At 40.0% G+C, this 25,118-nt stretch overlaps 2 protein-coding genes across 2 annotated transcripts in view; one reads left to right on the top strand and one right to left on the bottom strand.

The window, feature by feature from the left end:
- Positions 1–1,405: 1,405 nt before the first annotated feature.
- On the bottom strand, positions 1,406–22,804 carry Pcd (pterin-4a-carbinolamine dehydratase). The gene is made up of 4 exons (XM_083137776.1): positions 22,631–22,804; positions 13,915–14,100; positions 5,363–5,491; positions 1,406–1,744 (listed from the first exon to the last, which is right to left on the bottom strand). Exons 2-4 carry the CDS (start codon positions 14,032–14,034, stop codon positions 1,559–1,561), a joined length of 435 nt encoding a protein of 144 aa, XP_082993902.1. The 5' UTR covers positions 14,035–14,100; positions 22,631–22,804; the 3' UTR covers positions 1,406–1,558.
- Positions 22,443–25,118, top strand: part of Polr1E (RNA polymerase I subunit E) — a 19,861-nt gene continuing 17,185 nt past the window's right edge. The window contains exon 1 of the mRNA XM_083137775.1: positions 22,443–22,599. Coding sequence (XP_082993901.1) covers positions 22,530–22,599 — 70 coding nt within the window. The 5' untranslated portion in view covers positions 22,443–22,529. The remainder of the gene's footprint in view (positions 22,600–25,118) is intronic.

The following is a 25,118-nucleotide window of genomic DNA, read 5'->3' as shown; positions in this document are numbered from 1 at the left end:
CATGCTAAATGTCCCGGGTTCGATCCCCAGCTGGTTCAAATCTGGGAAGTTTCTAACGTTGAAAGCGACCCCGGCACCCATAGAGCATCAAATGACGGGTATAGTGGAACCACAAGTAAAGAAACCTGCCACTCCTGTGCACCGTACTCCTGCGAGGAGGGGAAGGGGAGAGTGGACCATGCTTCCTTATGGCCAGAGCTGAAGGGAAAGCTATGCGGGGACTTTTCGTCCAAGGCTTTTTTCCTTGTGGTCACTCTACACCTGGGGAGTAAAGGTGGTCAGGGGCATGATGCTGATCACATCACACCCACTCACGACCGGATCAAGAAAGTGTGGGGCGTTACCCCCACACCCCCTATGCCTTCATGGCATGGTGCTAAGCACAGGGGAGCACTTTACCTTTTTTTACTTTTACCTGTTCACATCATTGCAGTGATCACCCATTCCTTACATATCTTGGAATGACGTCTGTAAATTAATTTAGAAGCATACCCACTCTCAAACATCCTGTATCATATTATTACTGCCAAACCTTTCCCCCTCCAGATACTCCTTTAGGGGTATAAAGGAGCGAAATTGATGGTCCAGACTGTACAGAGGATATAGGGAGGTTCCATTTCAGCTTCTTGAAATTACCATGGCATGAGCAGCAATGTGTGGATGGGCATTATCCTACAGAGATGAATTATGTTTGGGACTTTTTGTTCCTGACAAGGATCTTTATTGGGCTTTTGAGTATTGTCAAGTTACATTCAGTGTTTATTGTGCGACGACTTTTGTGGAAATCTGTGCATGGCCCCAGAAGAAGGTGGCCATGATCTTTCGAGGGGCATTGTTTTCATGTCTTTTTGGCAGATGCTCATTTCCCGACAAGTTTTATACACACTTCCACCATATCCCGGGAATCTCTGGAGCAAGGTTGCACATAATGACAGAGAAGGGGAGAAAGGAAGTGGGCAGAGTGAAACTGAACATGCTTATGCAAACTGCTGGTAGCTGCAGTTTTTCCTCCATGCAATGCTGTTTACTCTCACGCGTTCATTGGTTGATCCCTCTCAAGTCACTGCTTGCACAGAGGACTTGTTTTTGTTCGCTTGTTCCAGAGATTTTCAGGACAGAGTACAGACATTTGACAGAGTGTTGTCAACATATGATTTCTCACAGTTTACAACCTTTTTGGTCAGGAATTTGAGTATAATGTGCTATTCCATGTGCTAATATGCAACTTTGCTAGATTCATGTGCTTACAACTGATTGGCTATTCAATTTTCCAATAATATTTGCCACACAGTGCAATTATAATTCATATTTGCTGAACCCTCGTATCTATCCAATAAAGCAAACAGAGGTTTGTGGAGATACTATGACTTAGGCCATTTCAAGGCAAACATCACAAAGAAAAATATTGTTGCAGTCCTATATAATTAATTCACTATTTTATGCAGTACATTTTCAAAAATAAAGATTGCCATAAAATACACATGATTCACCAAACTCTTCTCATAACATTCATTTACACATGAAACAAGCAATAAGCATTTCAACCAACTACTGCATTCTACTTATCAAGCATGGTTTTCGCAGCATTTTCAATGAAATTGGCCAGCCGTACATCTCGTTGACTTAGTCCACTCACATCGTGGGAAGACAAAGTAATCTGGACTTTGTTGTAAACATTAAACCATTCAGGGTGGTGATCCATCTTTTCTGCCTGCATCGCAACGCGGCTCATGAATCCAAATGCCTAGAAATGTAAAAAAATATATATGTCACGTAAACACCTATTATTGTAGTAATCAAAAATATGAATTGATTTTACTAAAACTTCGGATGTCAATGCTTTTATTTCAGATTCCTTATAGTTAAATGTTTTAAATTGATCAAAATAGTTGTAAAAGAATGCAAGTATTACATTGTCAACTAACAAAGTAATACATCAAATCTTACTTTGTAACTGAGCCTCTTAAATGAAAGTGCTTACGACACACACAGAAGCTGCATAATAACTTACTGACACCAATGTTAAAATTGTGACACCACCAGGGAACAAGCCTGTGTCTTTGGCATCACGTGCCAGTGCTGTACCACTGAGGTACCATGCCAACTTCTGGCCTACTCACAACTTAGATCTCGTCGTAAGTTTATCATGTCAATTCCAGGTATACTGCAGCTCCTTGTTGCTATTTTACATGCAAGTTGTGCCAATGAATTATATACTTGTGCATGCTTCAACACTGTGCAATAGAAGATGGAATCTCTTTCTGAGAGACAGAATGGTATTCAAATACAGAAGGTTGTTTCATCCTTATGGTAGTGAAATTCGTCCCCATTTTAGTAGGCTGTAAAACTCCATTTCCACCAGCGAGCATGTTCTATGTGTGAGCCCTGTTCATGAACAATAGCACGACAACGGAGCTTCCATTGCAGGAAACATCTATTGAGCACAGCCTTATCAAGTTTTGCCCACTCGTCCTTGCACACTTTCCAAACACCACCAAGCGTAGTTGCACGATGTTTTTTTGATGTTCCGTTTCAGGAGGCAAAACACGGAAGTCCATGGGTGCTGCATCAGGGGACTTGACAGGTATGTCTCTAAATGGGATAGCCTTCACACCTGTCTCCTGTTCCATACGGGACATGTAGGCCACTGTTCTTCTCGCAGTATGGCTGCTGGCCTTGTCGTGGTGGATGTGCACTTTGTCGATGTCATTGCCATACAAAGCAGGGGCATGTTGGCGGTAGATGGGGTCTAATATGTGCTCGATGTAGTAGGCTGCATTCACCTTCACATTCGATGACACTTGGTGTATAGGAAGCATCCTGTTTGCACAGAAAACTGCCACTACCATAAACCATCGATAGAGCAGTAGTAAATCGCGCGTATCTGCTTGGATCCCGTCAAATACACCCATGCCTCATCTAAGGTGATAACATAATGCCATTTGTTGCCTGCCAGGTAGCCTTCATACAGCTGTTTGCATGCCACCTGCCTTTGTACAATGTGCTTCGCTGTGAGAACGTGAACCTGCTGCTTGTGTGCACTTTTGAGCCTCAATGCTGGCGTATGATTCGGTTTACAGTTGCTGTTGACCATTGTATAAGTCTGGCTATGTTCCGTTGTGTGGGTGGATTCTCCATATTGACACACTGGCGTACCTTAGCAACGACGTCCTGACTTCGTTGTGGAGCCGAGTGTCTCTTTTGCCGCTTTTCACCTGGCTATGCATGGTTGAAGGTGGGTTTGCATTGCGATGGATTGCTGAATGGATTCCCTTATCAGACACTGCGAAACCTTTCATCTGGCACTGTTTTTTAATTCGGCTATAGGTGTAGCCTATGTCAGGGCGGAGTTTCGGAGGCATGTTGATCACACACTACTCTGCTTTCCCTCATTTGTTCAATTAACAGTCTGGCTTTTGGATGCTATGTGGATCACAACGCTGCCGAAAATACAGCGCCTCTGGTGGCGATGAAACAACCTTCTGTAGTACCGATGACAAACTAAAACATGTTCTAACACAATCTCTCTCCATTCAAAGGAATACTTTTTTCATGTGCCAACCTGCACGGTGGAGTAATTAGCACAAGATGCTATGATGCCAGGGGTACCGGGTTCGAATCCTGGCATGGGTGTTCTTTGTGAGTGTCCCTTCATTAATTTTATATCATCATTCATCCTCATTTTCGTTAGTAGCCAAAAGTGGCAGAAAAGTGAAGTAAATTAAACGAAACACGTTCCCTGCCAGGGTGTTTTCACCAATTCCTTCTTCCTGCGCCAAATTGGTTATTGGACTTTATTTCTCAAATTCGCAAATTTCACTCTTTTTCCTGTAAAAAATGGAACAGCCAAAACATTTTTATGTGCGCTCGACTCCCCACATCCTTTTCGGTCATGCCTTTTGCACATCATTGTTATACTCGTGATCGACGGCATGCTATGAAAACAAAGTGCAAGCCACATGTTTCGGTCATAGTGACCAACATGGCACGATTGGTGTGTGCCAGTTTTGGTCATTATGACCGACGTGGCAAAGAACGTGTTAATGAACACCCATTGTACTGTCCTTAGCAGAGGTTATACTTAAGTGAACACTCAGCATGTTTGACATCTAGGAATGCAACCATCTAGTTCATCTAAAATGACAAAACTGAGAAAGGAAGAGAGATAAAAGAGGAAAAATAGAAGATAGAAAACTACAGGAGAATAGGTAAGAAAGGAGTGTAGACACTCAGTGAAAAAACTATGAGGGGTAGTCGAAAAAAAAGTTTCCCTACGCTGCAATCTGCGGAGTTTTATTCTGGAGAAAGAACATGACATGAGCAGAAAGAGGCATCTTTGCACTATTATCCCACATAGTCCCCAGCAACATTCAGGTACTTGTCGTACTGCTTCAAAAGTTTCAAGAAACTCTGTTCATAAAACTGCATGTCCTGTTTACAGATGAAGTTGCATGCGGCAGCTTCCACTTCTGCTGTTGTGGTGAAACGCTTCCCTCCCAATGCCTTCTTCAGAACAGGGAAATAGTGGAAAAGTCACTGGGTGCAAGTTGCTCTCCCAACCGATTGTGGCAAGAAGGTTGACGTTGCTGCCACCATGCGGGGTGTTGCGTTGTCGTCCAAGAGGAGGACACATGATGTCAGAAGGTTACAAATTTCTGTACTGGAAGTCCCACGTGCCCGTTAATACCGTACAACAGCTCGCACTTCATCCTTTGTCCATGATTGCAACACACCTTTGTTCTCCATGCTGGCTGGGCACACACTTCTCAACTCTTCCTGTCTTTGACAGAGCAGTACGCTGGCACCCTCTGCAAGGAAAAGGTCGTACGTTGGGCAACAAGACAAGGATGATGCTTCTATAACCACAACATATTACCAATCCAAAATCTCCAGCTTTCTGGAAATATGGATACGGGAAACTTTTTTTTTTCAGACTATCCCTCGTAGCTCCATGGCACAACAGCCCTATTAGGGCCATTAGTGTAATATGCCCCTTTTAAGCCAATCATCATGTTGATATCACCATCATCAGTACCTACCATCAAGGACATTTTTTGTAGAAGCTCATAATGGATAATTACTAGCATCAGCCAAACTCCATCCAAGACTTAATTTGTTCAAACAGTGAAAATTTTAAAAGTTGCCACTTTGTTGTGATCAATAATTCAACCTCAACTGAATCTTTGCACAGACTTTTTGTGTGACAGAATCACAGAAATGCTTTGTGAAGATCAATCATCCAAAGTAATATACAGCATTCAAAAGTTCTAAAAAATTAAAAATGCTTCCTAGTTCTTTACATTTTCTGCTATCATCAATCAACCTTTGTTTATGAAAAATGGCTTAAAAAGAAGTGTATTACCTGATTGAAATTCTTGAACATGAACTCCTTGTAGATAGCATCCCTTCCGCTAACCTCACTCCACCCTGCATCTTTGAGGGGTTGAATAGAGGTGGTCCTCTCTTCAGATGTTAGCTTGCCACTCTGTGCCTAGAATGTAAATTTAATTTTACAATGTAAATGTTTAACAGTACTACCAGGTGTACCAGTTAATAATTCTTAATTGATCCGAAAGAAACAAGTGTATCTGTGGAGAAAGGTAACAAATGCTTTATTCAAAGTATGCACCATCGCTAGCTATACATTGTGCCCATCTGTCCGTCAAATTGTGGATGTAAAGTAAAGTAAAGTGCTCCCCTGTGCTCAGCACCACGCCGTGAAGGCGTATAGGGGGTGTGGAGGTAACGCCCCACACTTTCTTGATCCGGTCGTGGGTGGGGGTGATGCCCTTCCAGAAAAATCTTTCACATTTTGAGGTGATCAGTCAGCAAGCCATTGTTCAACATCTTCGTAATTGTTGAAGTGTTGCTGGGAAAGTGAGTGAGACATCGATGAAAACAAGTGGTAGTCCGAAGGGGCTAAGTCTGGTGAGTATGGCAGGTGGGGCAAGAATTCCCAGCCAAGTGCAGAAATGGTGTGTCTGACGCCTTTCCCTGTGTGTGATGAGGCGTTGTCGTGCTGCAAAATCACTATTCCGTGTCTTGTCGCCCAATCTGGGTTCTTTTCGATCAATGCATGGTTCAAATTGATGAGTTGTTGACGGTAGCGAATGGCATTCACTGTTTCACCTGGTTTCAGAAGCTCATAGTACACCCCACCTTTCTGATCCCACCAAATGCACAGCATTGTCTTCCTTCCAAAGCGATTCGGTTTTGCGGTCGATGTTGAAGGTTGTCCTGGGTCAACCCATGAATTTTAGCATTTTGGGTTCTCGAAGTAGATCCATTTTTCGTCTCGTCACTATCCAATGCAAGGAAGACTTTTTTCATGCCGAGAAAGCAACCCTTCACACCGTTTTTCGCTTTTCCATTTGTCTGTCATTCAGATGATGTGGGACCCATTTCCCTGCCTTCTGGATCTTTCCCATGGCATGAAGACAATCAGATATGGTTTGGCGACAAAAATTTAACTTCTCTGCCAGTTGTTGTTGCGTTTGCGTATCGTCTTCGTCCAACAGTGCTTGCAATTCGGTGTCTTGGAATTTTTTTGGCTGGCTCGGGCGATCTTTGTCTTTCAAGTCTAAATCACCACTTTTGAATCGTCGAAACCAACGCACGCATGCGTCTTGCGTTAGGACATTGTCACCGTACGTTTCCACAAGGATACGATTGCTTTCACTCGCGTTTTTCTTTTGATTGAACAAGAAAAGAAGGACGTGTGCCGCACATGCTCCTTATTTGGTTTGAAGGTCAACATGTTTCCCACACAAACCCAATATCACGATCACTCGCACTCGGTTGCACATCCACGGTGTTTTGACAGGTACTGTCCTGGCAACACACTGATGTAACAGTTGAGACTGTGCACCAACCCTTGCTTCCAGCGCCATCCAGCGACAAAATTAAGAATTATTAACTGGCACACCTGGTAAATTAAGGTAAATTGTGTGGGGGGATCATTACGATAAAATATAAAATTTAGAAATATCATACCAATACTAGTTGTTTTTTATTTTCTCTATATCCTCCAAAACTTCTCTTGAAGTGTTAGTGACTGCTACATCATCCCTTACTACACACACTATACTACTTTTGATGATACAGATATTTATATTATATCACACAAGAAAAATGCACAATATTCAATTATAGTGCCATCCCCAGCCGAAGAAATAAAACACCTTCGTTCACACAACTTGGGAGCTGTTGACCTTTTATGCAGATGTGGAAGGAATGTGGATGATGACGTCAAAGTCACAGATTTCTGTCCAAATGGGAGGTTGCGACAGGGGCTGCGGATCCACAGGGAGGGCGATAGGAGTAATCGCCCCTCCCAACTGCCAGGTTTTTGTATATATTATTATGCCTAATGTTACTGAAGACTCAAACGTTCTGTATTTTGTTTAACAGGCTCGTGAATATATTTTGAAGTTTTATTTAAGTTCACTTCATGCTCAGGATAGACTAATCGGAACTGAACCTACAGGTTAAATTTGGTTCAGAACCACTGTGCAAAGTGTCTCGTAAGAAGATCGAACCCGAGACTCCTTGATAATAGTTTTTTTTTCTGTTTATTCACTACTCTTCATATATGATCATTCAGTTTACCATGGCAATGATAGGATTTATGATGACTAGGGCCCGGGACTTTATGTTATAACATATTCTTTATTTGGCATTTGATCGGATACTGGGGTATTATCTTTACATATCTGATGAAAATCAGTTGAAATAGACAAACTTGATAAGGCATATTTTGACATATTTTACCAATTTCATGTTTTTACAACATATTTCTTCAATTTTCTCGTAATAAGACATATTTCTGTATAATTTCGTAATTGTCTTGCATATAATCGGTTATTTTAAAATTTATTAATTTTTATTTTATAATTCATACCTTTAGCACAACGGATAGTTCATATTATCGATTGCAGAATAAGAAAATTATGAATGAAGAAATTAAAGCAGAAGTCGTCGTCTTACCAAGTAGTACAGAACAAAAATACCTCCTTTTTATAGCGAGCTGCCAAGTATGCTTTACTTTTCACAAAGGTGTAAATCTGACATAATAGCAAATAACATTTTGGATAATTGCAGTGAACCTCACAATATATTGTCAGTATTTTCCCACTACATTATATGATTAAAGGGATTCTGACTTCATTTAATACCCCACCCCATCGTAGTCGATCTTCCCTGGAACATGCTGACATCCCGTATAATGAGACATTCGAAAGTACAGTTGTGCATATTTTTGGCTTTACTGGGGATATTTCTGAATTTTTCTGACATATTTTAATTTTTCGTTTTTTCCATTTTTATAACATAATTACATACATATTTTAAAGTTTTATAGGACAAAGTCTCGGGCCCTACATTCAATAATAACCATCAATTCCAGTCGTGGACCTCTTAATTTTGCAAAACCATAATCTCTAAAATATGAAAGTCAACTCGATTTTTGTTCACAGTATCATATATTGTTTACAAGAAAACAGAGCAAGCATAGGTTGGCACCGGACTGAAATTCGCCCCTCCCAACTACAACTTCTGGATCTGCCACTGAGCGAAGATACAGACAAAGAAACTCCCCTATGAAAGAACTTTCTAAAGTCTAGAGAATCTCCTAAATACCTGCCGCTACTTAAGACTTTGTTCATAAACAAGATGAACAAATTTAATAGCTGCTGTTCATGTTTTTTGAATTTATCCTTCAAGTTGTGAGCAAAATAATATCAAGCGGGTTCACGGTAGTGGGGGCTGAGCCCACTTGGCCCCTGCCTGGCAACGAACCTGCTCATGTGTGAAATGAATAACCTCGGGCAAGAGAAGGAGCACAAATCGATTGATTGATTTGGTTTATTTGACTTCGATTTTCTTCCACTTTTGGCTAATCGTGAAGATGAGGATGAGTAATTTGATGAAGGGACACTGATGAAGAACAGTCATGCCCAGGCCGGGATTCGAACCCACAACTCCTTGAGTCATAGCACACTGCCTGTTTGATTGAGTTGGTGTTTTAAATGCACAGTAAGGCTAATCGGGACTGGACCTACAGTTTAAAGTGGGATCCGAACCACTATGTGCCTCCACCGGGTATCGAACCTGGGACCCCTTGAATGCAAGGCGACAACGCTACCACTGCGCCATCGGGGAGACCTAAGGACTCCAGGAGGAAAATACTCTATTCTTCATTATCGGTTATCGTATAAACAAGAATAAACTGAAAAAAGGAGGAATGGTGGAACAAACACAATGATGTATCCGTGCTTTAACCAGGATTCGATCTTGGGACCTATAGCTGCTGAACACTCCAAAGGATAGCGACACGAATAACTTTTCATCTAGATGTAAAACCCGTTCCATGTTGTTCGCTGTACAGGCTACAGGGTAAGAGGGCCCAAAGACCTAACTGGAAGTAGGCGGTAAAATAGATTTCCGGTCCAAAATTGCCGCTTCCAAGTACCTTTCCTCCTAGATCCGCCCCTGCTGCAAGGGCGTTTGGAATAATGGCAACTGTCAAAATACGTGTTTGGCAAAATTTGAAGTATCTGTGACGATATGCGATACGTCTATGTATAGACACAATATAACATTATCTTTGCTGATTAAAAACGTCAAGTTATGAAATATACAAGTAATACTTCGTTCTGCTCTATTTAAAACAAGCATCTTTTTTTACGATATTGTTCCATTATAAACAGTAATGTATTAACGATCCTATATATGCCGCAATAACCGTTCTAGGTACTACAACCGACCTCCGCGGCAGATTGGTTAGCATAGCGCGTTACAACATCAGGGGTCCCAGGTTCGAATCCCTGCCCGGACATGGGTGTTCTTTGTGAATCTTCATCATACCGTCACTCATGCTTGCCTTCGCGATTAGCCAAAAGTGGCAGAAAAGCGAGACACTTCTGGGCTGCAATGGCCTTATTTACTTTCAATGGAATCGCTACAACGCAGAAGTGTCCCGTGACTGTACGAGGGAACTCCTATCCTCTACAGAACAGAGAAATAAATCATATCAAGCACGCATTTCGATTTTTCTTCACGCAGGACAATCTAGTGCGACTTACCTCGGCCATTTCTGAGTCAGGCTCACGTCTCCGAACCACTAGTTGCTCCTTATCGAACTGGCATTGGGATCGGTTGCCATGGAGATGGAGGTCGACGGTGTGGGAGGAAAGTGGGAAGGGTTTAAAAGCTTCTGCAGATTCTTCACTTCGGCAGAATTACCCCTCACCCTATCCCCCCTCTCGCAACTTTGAACTACGGCGCGGAACGAATGACGGATAATCGACATCCACAAAAATGAGCAAGGGGGATTTGAGACAGGCATAGACGTCCGGAAGGGTGGTGTTTGGGAGAAAGACATACTCCGCGTAGCTAAATTATGCTCTTGGTGCGAGCGTTCTCGGCCCGGTTAGAATCGAAATTTGGTTGTGAAGCTTTCCTTACCAGGGTGGCCACTCTAGGACCACGATAAAATTCAAGTATGATTCCCGGTTTTCAAAGCGAATTTTCCAAAAAATTCAAGAGTACAAGCACATGTTTTCTACAGAGCATTCCCTGACATTCGCTACGAGACTCTGCGGCAAGCGGCCCGGCAAGCAGCGCTTGTCTTTCCCGGTGAACGGGTCCGCGACAGTCGCACGCCACAGTCTGTTTTTTTCGCTTTCCCTGCCTTCGCTCTCTTTCCCTTTCTGTTGACGTTGCAGACTGACGCCAGTATAATCCTCCCTCGGAAGTTGTGTCGTGTCCGTGTATTGAAGATTGTGGGTTAATATGGCACCACAAAAGTTTACATTACAACAAAGGATTTATCTTGTCGAGTGTTACTTCGGAAAGAGGAATTGTGGAGAAGTGCGACGACGTTTTGCAACGAAATTTCCTGGTGTTCCCGTTCTACACAGGACCACTATATTGAACCTCGTAAAAATGTTTAGAGTAAAAGGGCCAGTTCTGAATAAAAGTGGAAAGAAAAGTGGGGAAATCTAAAAAATAAAGTATACAAAGACAATCCGCACACCATCCGTGAGTTAAAAGAGAGTATTGTATTACGAGAAATCGGGAGAATTACAGTAGACGAACTTGCACGTGTAAATGCCAATTTTCTTGGGAGATGCCAGGAATGTGTTGCAGCAGAGGGACATCATTTCAACACCTTCTGTAGTCAAGGTTAGTACACAATATGAAAACTGTAATTTTAATAGCAGACTCTACCGACTATCGCGGACCCCGTTCACCGGGAAAGACAAGCTCTGATGCCGGGCCGCTTACCGCCGAGTCTCGTAGCGAATGTCAGAGAATGCTCTGTATATTTCAACCTTACGTATTACCGCCTCTCACCCCCGCCGCCCACATACACAAATATATGAACAATATAAATGATCTACGTGATCCCAATGCATTAAAAAGTTCTAATTCAATTAAATTGTATATATTTTTAAAATATTTCATAGGTGCTAAGTTTGCATTTTTTCATTTCACAGACTCAGGCTTGAAATACATCTACAAACACAAGCCACAAATGTTACGGGATATACTAATCTACAAAAAAATGTTTTGAATAAGAATTTCCTAATGAATTTACCTAATGAACTTCCAGGTATCTTGTTTTGCAATAATGTTCAGTCTCTCAGATGGATTGTTCTGCAAAGGAAACTAACAAAGTAAACGGATTGAGAGAATTATGTTTTATTTTCCACGCAGCTTTTTTTTCCCCTTCGTAGATAAAAATAAAATTTAAACTGTGGAAGACTTGTCTCAGGGCATTTATAAATATGTATAAATTCATAGTGATTTGGGTTAATAAAAGTTGCAATTTTTCACATCTACTAAGAAAAATTCACGCATAATTCCAGGAGTCAATAATTCACTCAGATTTCTCAGTATCTGTGAGTAGACACCCTGCTTACCTATACACAGTGATTTAACGACACACACCCAATCCCGGCCGACTTTCACTTTTTTTTCCGAATTTTACTGTTACTCCCTCTAAAATCGTCCTTACACTCCCAAATTTAGAATTATGCATAAACCCAGCGCAGTGATTGGTTTACACCCTAAAATTTCAACACCTCACTCCATAGACTTTCACCACACCAAATTTATAGTTATTTTGGCTGTAAGTTATCCCTAAACCCCACCTCAGATGGAAAACTCTGAATAAACTCCTGGGAAATTTGGGAATTTCCTTAACCTGTAAAATGAAAAAATAACCTCTTGTCCGTTCGTTCTCCCAGAAGAGTCTGGACAGCCCGTGTGACAACGTCAAAGAACAGACGCCAGCCTCGCTGGCTCATTTTGTCTTCCCTCGTTATCGTAAACCCTCTACTTATAAATATGTCACCAAGCAAAATCGCAGAAAAATTTTCAAGGAGTCGGAATTGAAAAGTTACGCCTTCAGGTGGCACATGTTGACGTCACGTTTGCTTGTCATCAGAAGAAAGAAAAGAAGATAGATTGGAGGGACGCGATGGGAAATGAGAGAAAGTCATAGAATTAAAGACGATAAATACAGAGAAGGACGGAATTTGAAAGAGAATAGAAATAAAAACATGAGAAGGACGGAATTTGAAAGAGAATAGAAATAAAAACATGAGAAGGAAAGAAAAAGAAGCAGATTAGTGAGAGAGAGAGAATGGATAAAAAGGAAACGAAAGACAGAGAAAATGAAATTAAGAACGTGAGAGAGGAAAAGAGAAGAAAAGGTGAGGTAGATCATGAAGAACATCATTACAATTAAACTACGCGTTACTTTAAACATAATAGGACTGCAAGTGAAGTATCATTTTACAATTGAAACTATTAATATAAAACATTTTATCAACGCCCAACATGTATTTCTAATTTTGATTGTTTCCCCATTTGTAAAACGTCATGCACACAGCGACTAATTTGTAAATTGTTAAGAGCAGTTTTTATGTGATATGTATAAAATCGATGTAACTTACAGAAACGGTTGCACTGTGCTGTGAGCAAAGCCAGCAAGATAAAATTTACAAAATATGTCATTCCAAGCCGACAGAGTTAATTTAATGGGGCACCAATATTTCAACAGGACTTTGTGGTGTTAAATCTTTCGCAACTTTTCCTCTTTAGTTTGTGCCTTATTTAGTTCATTGCCAATGGCATATGTGACTGATTTTGAACAATATGGAGGGCACATCGGGAACTAGCCAACTATACCAATCTTGAGGGGGGGGGGTGGATAGAAAACGAAACGAAATAGCGCGAAGGCATGCATGAACTGAGATATAAAAAGAGGGAATGAAAGACTAATTAGGAAAATATTTCCTAATTGAGGGGGGGGGTAAGTGAATCCTTTTTTTCATGGAAATCAACCCCCATGGTCATATGCCCTCTTAGAAATTCCTAGGCACGCGACTGCTATCAGTGGTTGTAACGTGTTGAGAAACCAAGGGTGGTAGGTTGGAAACCTGGGTAGGACATGGATATTTCATTGTATTTGGTCCTTCATCGAGGTCCTACATTAATTTACTCATTCTTCCTCTCCGTCGCGATTAACTTAGATCTAAATAACCACAATATATATACATCTGGCAACATCGCATGAAGGAAATATAAGCCAAGGTCACGACAAAAGCCGGAAAAATAGCTAAGAACTAAGTGTCCTTCAGGTCGTCATTTGTTGACGTTACCGTTATTATACACCAATAGATATCTGTAATACAGTCTTCAGGTTTATTTTGGCCTGTACAATTCACACACTGCAACGACGTGTAGCTTTCTGCTACGAGAGGCAATATTCAAAACCTACATTATGGCTAATCAATTCTTATACATTTCATAAATGAACAAAACAGTATAATATTGTAATCAGATAAACAATAGTCTCAAGTAACATAAATGTAAAGAAACAAATACGTGCAAAGGCAAACTTACCATTTTTGCGAAACCACGGGCGATCCTTCTTACCGGCAAACACACTGACGTTCGGCTGATTGCAGCTCGACTGTAGATGGCAGCAGGGTATGCAGCAGACAAGACGGAGGTTAAAGACATGACACGGTTGATAACCACTGCTCTCCAATGTTCTTTCACTCGCAAGACCTAGATTCCAGGGGTGACCTTGAGATAAACCAGAAAGTCAATGTTACGAAAGTTTCTCAAGCGGGTTTGGGGTGGGGTGGGGGGATGAAATCTCCAATTGCATGTGGTTGCACCCCATAAACGAAATCAATTACATTGAAACATTGTAAAGAAAGTATTAAAAAACTGATGGAATTACTACAAGTCCTTTTGCAGTCTCATTTGTCACTTGAATACAGAAAGCTGGAATAAAATGTAAAAACATAACGCATAATTAGGTTATTTACATCGCTTTGCGGCCATTTTTGACTAATCGCAACGATGAAGAGTAATGATATGATGAAGAGGCACTCACGAAGAACACCCACGCCTATTTTAGGCCGGAATTCGAACCCGGAATATTTGCTGTAGTAGCAAGCTGTCCTAACCACTCCGTCATGGAAGTTCGGCGAACTGCCGCTTCGGTGGTCCAGCACGTTATGTACTCGACTCATAATGTCGCCGACAAAGGTTTCGGTCTCGAATCCCTGTTTGGGGTTGGTCTTCGGTGCACCATTTTTAGTGTCCGTTCGTCAATTTCAATCTATGCTTGTTCATCCTCATATTCGCGATTGGACGAAGAATCAGAAAAGCAACGCAAAATAAGAAACATGATAGATTGATTGGTTCGTTTATTTTACGTCGCCTTTCTTCCACTTTTGGTTAATCACGACGTCGAGTGACGATAAAATGGATAAAAGGTCACTTAGAAAGAACACCTATGCCCCAGGCTCGTAGCCAGGCAGGGGCTGCCGTCAGCTCCCTTGACATTAGGTAAAACTATTTTGTATAATTTCTTTGCAGTGAAGGGTGAAAATGTTGACAGCAGATATTTTTTGTTCATAACTTGGTGAAGCATAAATCACAGAACATGCACAGCAGTTATTACATTCGTTCATCTTGTTTATGAGCAGAAGTCGAAGTAGGAACAAGTATTTAGAAAATTATCTGGAAAGTTTTCCTAGGGGAGCCGTTGCCCGTGTTGCGGTCTCCCCTTTAGACCCAAATCTGTGACGTCATCATCCACATTCCTTCCACACCTTGGAAACGAAGAGGAGTTTTATTGTTTCGGCCGGGGGTGTAATGTACGGTAGGCACTATGATTGCATTGAGTGCTAAAATAGCCCCGGACAGGAGTCTGAACTCTATAAGCCGCTCCTGACTAACATTTAATAAATAAAATATACTTGCTTAGAATTTTTCTGTATAATCGAGGGTTATTAATTTCCGCCGAACTTACACGAAGGCAAGGATTACATTGGGATCATATGTCTTGAATTGTCAATACCTAAAATCTAAAATGTATGCACACTACTACTAGGAAGCCGCGGTAGCTCAGTCGCTTCGAGTGCGCTCCATATGGTACTTAACTGTACGCATAGGGGTAGTTAGGTAGGGGCTAGGGGGGCTAAGCCCCCCCCGGAACCAGCCATTAGCCCCCCAAACGCATGTGACATATGCATAAAATAATTAAGGAGAGAGAAACTGCAGACAGAAATAGATAAATCTCATGAAACGTCCATGTGTTACTTTTGTGGTGTGGCAGTCACACTTAAGGAAACAAGTTCATTTTAACTCCTGAGGTAGAATACAATGAAAGTTGAAGTGCACGGGGACAATATGTTCTTTTGATCTTCCACCTTGTTACATTCAAACAATAGTGCTACACAGTGGCGTAGCGCAGTTCTCTGGGGGCCCCCCTCAGTGGAAAAAAATAAACATCGAGATGATGCCAGAGCGGGACAGACGCACAATAGTTAGCAAACCCCCCCCCCCCAAGTTGTAAAATGAATTAACCCTTCCTTCCCATTTTTCGACATCGACTTAGTATATAGTAGTTTAGTTGTTTGTCGAAACTAAATCAGGGTGGTCTGAATCTCTGATAAATAACTGGATGAAGAAATTAGAAATATTTCCTCTTACTTCAATGCGGTGGCACAGCCAGGATTCTTTTTTAAGCCAACTATTTTGTTCGTGATCCTTTATATTTTTTGTTCGAAGCGTTTTTTCTTTAATGTAGGTTATATATAATACACATATATTTAAAAAATACTGTTTGGGTAAATTGTTTAAAGGATAGTAAACACTCCTCTTTTGGACTTAGAGGTGGATGCACCTTCAGCCCAAAAAGCCATCCTCTGGCTATGCCAGGCCAAGATTCAACGTAAGAGCCGCTCACATTACGCTTCTAATACTAATACTGAGTTATATAAAAAAAACAAGCAAACTTATCATTTCACATCTACATTGTCAATGGTGACCTAATATCTTCGGGTCAATTGCAATCTGCTGCTAAGAAATAGAGGCGGACTCAAGTCTTGAGAGATAGAAAATTAAGCAGCGACTGGACTCTATTCACTGAAAATTTGTCACCCAATGAAATGCCTATTGGAGGGATTGGAGCACTTCGAGCACTGTATACTTTGTATACCCTGCGTGGCGGAATTGGGGCTACTGGACGTAAGGGCAAAGTGAAAATTGCCCCTGGGCTCAACATCCTGAGTTTTTGGGCCCCTTCGAAGTAAAACGTAATAGGTGTGGACAATGTGGGAAATTTATCTCAGATTTTATTTCAATCTCATACTGATGCTTGGGGGGGGGGGGGACCTTGAAAATATTGGGTGGGAAGCAGTGAAGTGCCGTAGACTATAAGTTTACATCTACATGAGTTGTCTACACGTAGATTACATTGGGTTGTAGTTTACATAGACTACGTAGACAATCTAAAGTGCATTAAAATTAATTTTCAAGGGTTTCATGAAAGGAAAGTGACATTTTCAAGTATATTGGTTCCTAACGAAATGAAAAGAATCCTATTTACAACAAAATTTCTCTTCTCTTCATATCAACTATGGAAGAAGATAAATAGTATGCAAAAAACAACAACAGATGGCAGTCGTGAGGTAAGAGTGGTCTTTTTCCCATAAACACTAGAATATTTCCTATATTAGGTTCTTTTCCTAGGTGAGAAATTGTTCGAATTTGGAAGAACGAGTATCAAAAGTTCTCCTCACACATCAGCAACTGATAAGCAGTATTATTTTCTTTTAATTCCACGGCGCCCTTTGCTAAGCTATCACCTTTCGCCATGTTGCTTACATAGATTACGTAATCTACGTGTATAAAATAGTCTACGTGTAGAATGTAGACTATCGTTGTTTACGCGTAGACGCACATCACTGGTAGGAAGTTACATTTTAAATATCACGTAATATTTCTGGTAATAAAAAATGTCATAAATGATCAAGTTTGCTTGTTTAGGTATTGTGTGACAGTAAGGCATCGACCGGTTGAGCAACTGAATCTTTCTACTCGATTCACAACTGTACTACACTACTATTACGAAAACCACGTAGGTATAAAGGTATGAGATGAGAGAAGCTTCCTATTGATTGCCATCTATGAGCAAGTAACTTAATTCTGAATTTCGGAGGAGACCCATAATGTCAAGTTGCCCGGGCCCCTCTGTTTATTATCGCAAACGTCGTCATATGATATGTTACTGGGAACCAACTTTCTGTTTCGTAAATCCATTTTTTTTAAAATAAGCGACAGTAATTGCTGAATTTCTGCGAATATATAAAATTTCAGGATGACAGAGAGAGAACATAGCGGGGCCCTTTCAGCTCGCCCCCCCCCCCCCCGCATTGCGGGGGTTGCGGGGGCGGCTGCTACGCCATGCGACAAGTGTTTACACAAATGTTGCCTTTCAACAATGAGTTCCTACAATTGTGTTTTTTCCGACCAAGAAAAAGAGAAGCCGTCACTGTAGACACTTGAACAGAATCAGTTTTGATAGGGAAAAGGCGTCAGTTCAAAGAAGTGAATTTAGTTTCTATGGATTTGTATTGCGTGCGGGACATTTAAAAATGCACGCCTAAATGTAGCGTGGATGTGTCGCAATCCTGTAGAAGCGATTCAATCGCGCATAATTGCTTTAAATGGTGATAACTACAGTTCATTGGCGAAATCAATCTTTTCCAAGCCTTTTGTGTGCGTTGCACCGCGGGTTTATTTGCATTTTTCATTGCACGAAGGCGGTGCAGTTGAAAGTTGTTGTCAATTCTCCTGGTGAATCTTAGGGATGCTTGGAATCTCAGCTATAGCTTGGAGTCTCCGGATAAATTCATTCTTCTGGAGGTAAGAAGCTTGGTTGTTGAATCAAGTAACCCACAGGAAGGTTATCGTGGATATGTGCTTAGGCTGGTTATATAACAGCAAGAAATCTCTTTTGGGGATTGTAAATTATCGGAAAATCATTATTTGATTTTGTGCTCATAATGTTTGTGAAATTAAGGCACAGATGACAGAATGATCATTCCTTTTGACTGGAGAGTTTATTAATAGTAAAAGTCAGGTGGTATCGACTATTGAATTTCAGAATGAAATTTAAAGAATGAATAGGCAAAGGGATCATTAAAACCTGCTTCGAATGTCATAGTCGGTTTTCTTTTGAAGTCACCTGGCCAGAGTTATATAAAAGTTATTTGCTCAACGACCCTCATTTAAAAGTTTTTCAGGAGAATTAAATAAAATTTCTTTTTTTAATATTTTATTTTATTCATACCTTGTTTACAGACAGAAATAGTAATTATCTTAGTAAAAAAGTGAATTTGTCCTTAAGCCTATACATAAAGACCAAGAATAGCGCACCTTTCGCGGTTCTCAATTTTGTAATAGTCCGTAATCCTTAGTTTCCTTAATTCACTTCTTTAATAAACAATTTCTTAAGATACAAAAGCGTCATAATATTTAGAGCGTTCCAGTTTACTGCACTTAATTTTAGTCCCACATTATTTCGATAAGAAGCATTTTTTAGATATGTCTATGTCGCAGCTCATTGTTGGCAATGTTGGCAAAACTTAAACGTTGCTGTTTACTTTTATTTGGTTTCTGATTTGCCAACAGGCGATACTGGACTATAATCTGAATCGACGAAACATTTAATGGCCCTGGTTTCTGTTCGATTAGATATTAAGCAATTAACGTCCCATTATAAGCATGCATATAGTATATTGGTAAAATAGATCTGCATGCGAGGTTTAAATGAATGGGAACTTATTAGAGCCTAGTAAATAGTATTCTGGGGGAGAACTTTGCGAACATTTACAAGATTATTAAGACAGCAAACCAACTAAGTAGTATGTCTATGGTTCATCCCCTCTCTCCCCTCTGATAAAATCATAATTCGCACCCTGGGTAGGTGTTCATTTTCAGTTGGCGAAGATTTATTACATTACCTACCAGTGTCTTCGGCTACAGCTGCATTGAGACGTATTAAAACATGGCTAAGACAAATATTCTTCCATATCGCTGTTAAACATAGAAAGGGAAATTGTAGTTGACCGACAAAGATGTTTTCAGATGAGCTAAAAAACAGTGCACTTCTATTGAAGTTTGAGATCAGACAAATACGTAATTGGAGTAATATCTTAAAGTTTTCTTTACGAATCTAGTGGCAAGTGGTTCTCAGTTGTAGTAAAATTAGAATAATGCGAAGTTTCGTTGTATAGAAATTACAGAAATTTAATTTTTTACTATTCCATTACCTATGTAGATTGTGCTTTTAAATGCTTTGAAGCATTATAATTTGCTCAGTACCATGAACACAGGATTACCCATTAATATTATCACACTGTAAAATTATACCTTCTTTATTCTAAAGAAGAAATGTGTTCTTTAATAAATTTGCAACCATCTATAAAAGCGTATTTAATCCATTTCTTTTGGATAAGATGATGTCTCGGAGTCTCCCAAGGAAAATGCCCGTGATGATTTTTGTATTAGATAAAAGCTTGAATAAAGTTAGCCCCAGCTACCCCCCCCCCCCCAAAAGCGGACGGGCAAAACTACGCTGGGTGGGCGCCGGTGTCGATCGAACCCGGGTCTTTCGCATGGTAGTCAGACGCCCCTGCAACTCAGCCAAAATATGTAGTTTCTTCTGTAAAAATGAAGAAATCTGTTCGGGGAATAGTAAATTAGTACCTTTTTCGTATGGTATCTGGCACATTGATGCTCAAAACACGAACGCGAACAAGACATGGTCAATCTGTGACATGGGGCGCCTCCAGGACCACTCAGCAACCCAACATTGTTGAGTAGCAAGAACCCTCGAGGCGCTTGCTACCTGGTTGTTGAGAAGGAGCGACCGCGGCTTCACTCAACATAAAATTCTCTCGCTACCTGCGGTCAACTGTCGTCTGCAAGTCTGCTGTCTTCTGTTAGTTGCAACATGGCGCGGCGGAACTAAAAGATGCGTGGAGTAAAATGTATTTGCAAGTTCGATTATGTAGCCCAAGCGCACCTTTAGGTCGCGCATCGAATAGCCTTAAATAGTAATAACTTTTTCGCCACTATATTCTCGGAGACTGAGTGATCTGTCAACGGATAATTATGCACTGGCTTCAACTGAAGTATATTTAAAAATACCAACAAAATAACGCAGTTAAAAAAGTAATGAACCCAAATACTGTTCACAACATTAAGTTGTTTTTTGGCTAAATCGGATGAGCATGCTCTTGCAAACATGTGTTCAGCTTGAGGTGGAGACCACTTTTTATCTCGCTACGTAAGTTTCGGGTTCGAGGTCCGGTATAGGCATGGATGTTATTTGATTGATTTGATTTGTTTTACTGTGCATTTTTGCCACTTTTGGCTAATCGCGAAGATGAGGATGAGTGATGATATGGTGAAGGAACAGTCACAAGGAACAGCATGCCCAGGCCGGGATTCGAACCCGGGACCCGGCGTCGTAGCGCGATGTTTAACCACTCCGGGATATTATTTGTGAATGTCCCTTCTTCATGTCCCTTCTTTTTGCAAGAAAAATTGGCATCAAGTATCAAGGCCATTTCTTGGGTGAAATACATACTTTTCAAGGGAGCGTGATATCAAGAAATGCACCGTGTGATATTTGAAAATCCATTGGAAGGAGGATGGTATTACAATAACTTAAACGATGATCATGCAGAGTTAATCATAAAGACAACTAAAAAATGTGGCATATTCATGTATAAACGTCAATTCGTACGTGTTTATTTATATTGCTTTAATTTACATTCTTTTCGCAGCTACGAAAGCACAATCAGCAATTGATAATTTAAACTATATCAAACATTATTGCGTGAAAACAACGTGAGAACACCGTTATACAATCTTGCACACATTTTGCAACTTATACTCACTGTTCAACATTTCTGTTCGTAAGCCAACCTCCGTGGCTACAACGCCAGGGTCACGGGTTTGAAATCCCAGCCTGGGCGTTCTTTGTGAGTGTCCTTTCATCAATTTCATCATATAATCAATCATCCTCATCTTCACGATTAGCCAAAAGTAGCAGAAAAGCGACGATAAAAAACAAAATTCAAATGAAACTATTGTTCTTAAATCGTATTTAATATTGTCCTATTAACAATAGTTGATTTATTGATTTGTTTTATTTTACTTCATTTTCGTGCCACTTTTGACAAATTTGCGAAAATGGGAATGAATGATGATATGATGAAATTGATGAAAGGACACTCACAAGCATTCATTCCCAGGCCGGGAACCACACCACCACGGGTGCCGACCTATTAACAATGGCATGAAACTATTGAGGAATAATGATCCCATTTCAAAGCACATTATCGAAACTAATCTTTCTTTCACTTATAGTGTAGCGTATGCGTATGTTATAAGTGTTTTAACAAAGGTTTACAACCAATACGGTCACACACACAAAAAACGTTTCGGGTTCGATACCCGGTGTAGGCACATGGTGGTTCGGATTCCACTTTAAACTGTAGGCCCAGTCCAAATTAGCCTACTGTGCATAAAGTGGACTTAAAAAACCAAACAAGCAAACACACAAGAAGTAGAGTGTTGTGTCAAACTTGCACTCCTATACGAAAATAATCTTTAATATAAACACATATATCCTTAAATAAAACTGGCCACAACCTTTCTACACTCAATGTCACTCCTCCATGGTTATTACGTATTATTTTGGAGAAATAAAATTGTAACCACAGAGAATTGTTGTAACCAAAGCTCTCAAATTAGGAATATAACATTTCCCTCAATTGTATCTCTATAGATAGTAGACACAGATCTAGATCTACTCATGTTTTACTTCGAGATTAACCACATACTTTAATTTGAAATAGCATCCATATATATGTCATCACATCGATTCATAATCCATTAATAGTGACACCGTATTCAACAGCCCAACACGCCCTGCCATTTTCGCTGCAGACGCCACAAGGCAACGCAATGCGATTTTCAATTGTTTTCGGCTGGAACGTCGCTACTTCCCAACTTTGCATCCAGGAAAGGCCATAAAACTGTGTGACGTAGCAGGTCAACATTTGCTACCATGTTGAGCGATCCTGGAGGCGCCCGGATTCGTTTCGATAAAAGAGTGCAATTAACTAAGAAACGTTACAATGTCGAATACTTTGACTGGTAAAATTACAACAGTTCAGCTGAAAAAGGACAAGCTTGAACCAATACTAGGTATGTCAAGTGCAAATATTTGTAAACTTACCAAATGAGCAGTCGCCTACTGTTTTTAGTCACACTTCCGTGATTTGAAAATTTCTCAGCGTCGTGTATCGTAAAATAATAATTAATATGATGTAATCTTGTTTGCTATCAATACGCTTCATTCGTCTTCCTGAATACTTTTTGCTTGTGAAAATTGTAATGAACCACGATATGAAGTTTGTGGCACTGTTACCAGGTTGTAAATAGTAGTTTCACTGCGAAAAATGCTAAGAAACTGCCATACTTCTAATATTTTGTACAGTTTGTACACTGAGGTTAACGTGAAACAGATGTTTGGAGCAACAGAAATTGAAATTGAACCCTTGCAGTAAATTAAGGTTAATGCCACGCATGGGCGTCCGGAAGGGGGTCTTCCCCCCCCCCTGGAAAATGAAAGTCAACCAAAATTATATATTTTTTACATATAATTTCATTTCAGCCACAACAATATTTATTAATTATTGTATGAATATGATAAATTCAAATTTAATCAATGTTTTTTGAGGGAACAATACTATTATTGGGGAAAATGTGCCTTGTTTGCCCCCCTGGAATAAAAATACCTTTCTTGCCCCTCCCTGGAAAGAATCCTGCGAACGTCCATGATACCACGTGAAAGTTCACTGTTCACTCAGAGGAGTGGATTCACTGGAATAAGTTGACAGCTTACTTGCTCAGACTTGCTACAACTTCAAACTAAATCATTTTGATAGAATGTCAAATGGGTAACGGTTCCGATTGTTTTATGATTTCTGTACAAAGACTAATTATCGTAGAATTTTGGAAATCATTGTCACACGAAATTTGAACCTTCCTTAAAGTAATGAGCGCTGTTTGGACTCAAAAAAAGGGTACCAGTTTCATAGATCGGAGACACATTAAAATCACATATTTTGTGTTTCACATGGTTCGTACATACCAATTGTGTATTGCGGAACATAGTTCAAGGTGCCATTATGCTTTTTACATGAAAACAAACTCAATTTTTCACATTCTGAGTGCTTTTTTTTATTCCTTTCTTCGCTTGCAGAACACACAATATGGCGGACACATCTTGACTCACGTTATGGGTATGCAGTGTTTCAACCTTCTTCACCGAAAAATACCTACTATAGTGTTCATCAGAGGTGGAAATTATACATTATGCACAGGTGGCTGATGGATAGCCCCACAAACCATTCACGGATAGCCCCACTAACAATTTCCGATAAGGTTAGGTTTGGTTACATTAGTAAAAAAAAGTGGGGTTGAAACACTGACAGGGGCTTACGTCATCAAACGTACACAGCATCCGGGCAAGCAAATGAAAGCAATGGCAATTGTGTGTCAGTAAGATATTTCTTTTGGAAAATACATGATTTTCCAGTCAAATCTATTCCACGATGAAAGAAAATACATCGATGAACGTTCTAAACCTTGGAGAAACTCATTTCTGTAAGTAGTTTCTTGTGTAAAATTGAAGAAATGTGTCTCCGATGTATGAAACTGTTACCAAAAAAAGTTACTTATGTTGAAAAAAAAAAAACTTGAAAATTACCTTACACACTTCTCATGGACAAGATATTCTCCGTAGACAACCGACAGTAAATATCGTAGAAGCGTGGGTATGAATGTAGAAGTAAATTGGAACCTTAGTAGAATGCATTTAGGGACTTTATTTTAATGCTAAGGGAACCAAACCTAACCTGCCTAACCTAACCACAATAGCATATATTGAACAAAATATTAAGTGATCGCTAAAACTCCGCAGTATGTGTTAACAGACATAAATCAAAATCGAACCATGTAAAAATTGCATTTCGTAGCATGATGAAATCGCAGTAAACAAAAGGAGCTTGGGCCGTCAAGTGTACATACCTAAACCTCACCTCACGGCAGTGAACCTTCCAACTCCAGAAAAGTGGCTAACCTGCTATTTCCATACAATGCCCATGAACTTTCATGAGCAAGAAACAAAAACCCTTTAACTTTTTTAACCTCTTGCCTTATAAATGAACAAATGAAATTGCAGGACAGAACATAGAAAAACACCATTCTTATGTTTTTCTTCTGATCAAATTGATTTGTCTTTCATAAACATAATAATAATAATAATATTTTATTGTCATTAAGCTTGCACAGCAATATACAACGTCAAGAACAAAATACATGTGAAATATATTATAAAATAATATAAAATTATAACCCATTTTATGTTTGTTGCACTAAAATACAATATTTTTAATTTCAAGAAATTCTTGAGTTGAGTAGAATGGTGTAGCAACTAACCAGGCATACAGTTTATGTTTAAATACATTCATAGGCATAATTGTCACATCAAGAGGTAGCTTATTAAATAGTCTTAATCCTAGAGCTTCATAACTATTCAGGGATTTTGAGAGTCTATGATAGGGTATATTTATACGCCTGCTGTTTCTTGTAGCATAGGAATGTACATCTTGTCTACTTTGTAGCTGTGGCAAATTTTTCTTTACATACAACAGCACAGT

This window comes from Lepisma saccharinum, chromosome 16 (assembly GCF_977018435.1).
Source record: "Lepisma saccharinum chromosome 16, izLepSacc3.1, whole genome shotgun sequence".
Taxonomy (NCBI): Eukaryota; Metazoa; Arthropoda; class Insecta; order Zygentoma; family Lepismatidae; genus Lepisma; species Lepisma saccharinum.
The sequence above is the reverse complement of the archived record's forward strand: the minus strand, read 5'-3'. Positions and strand labels throughout refer to the sequence as shown.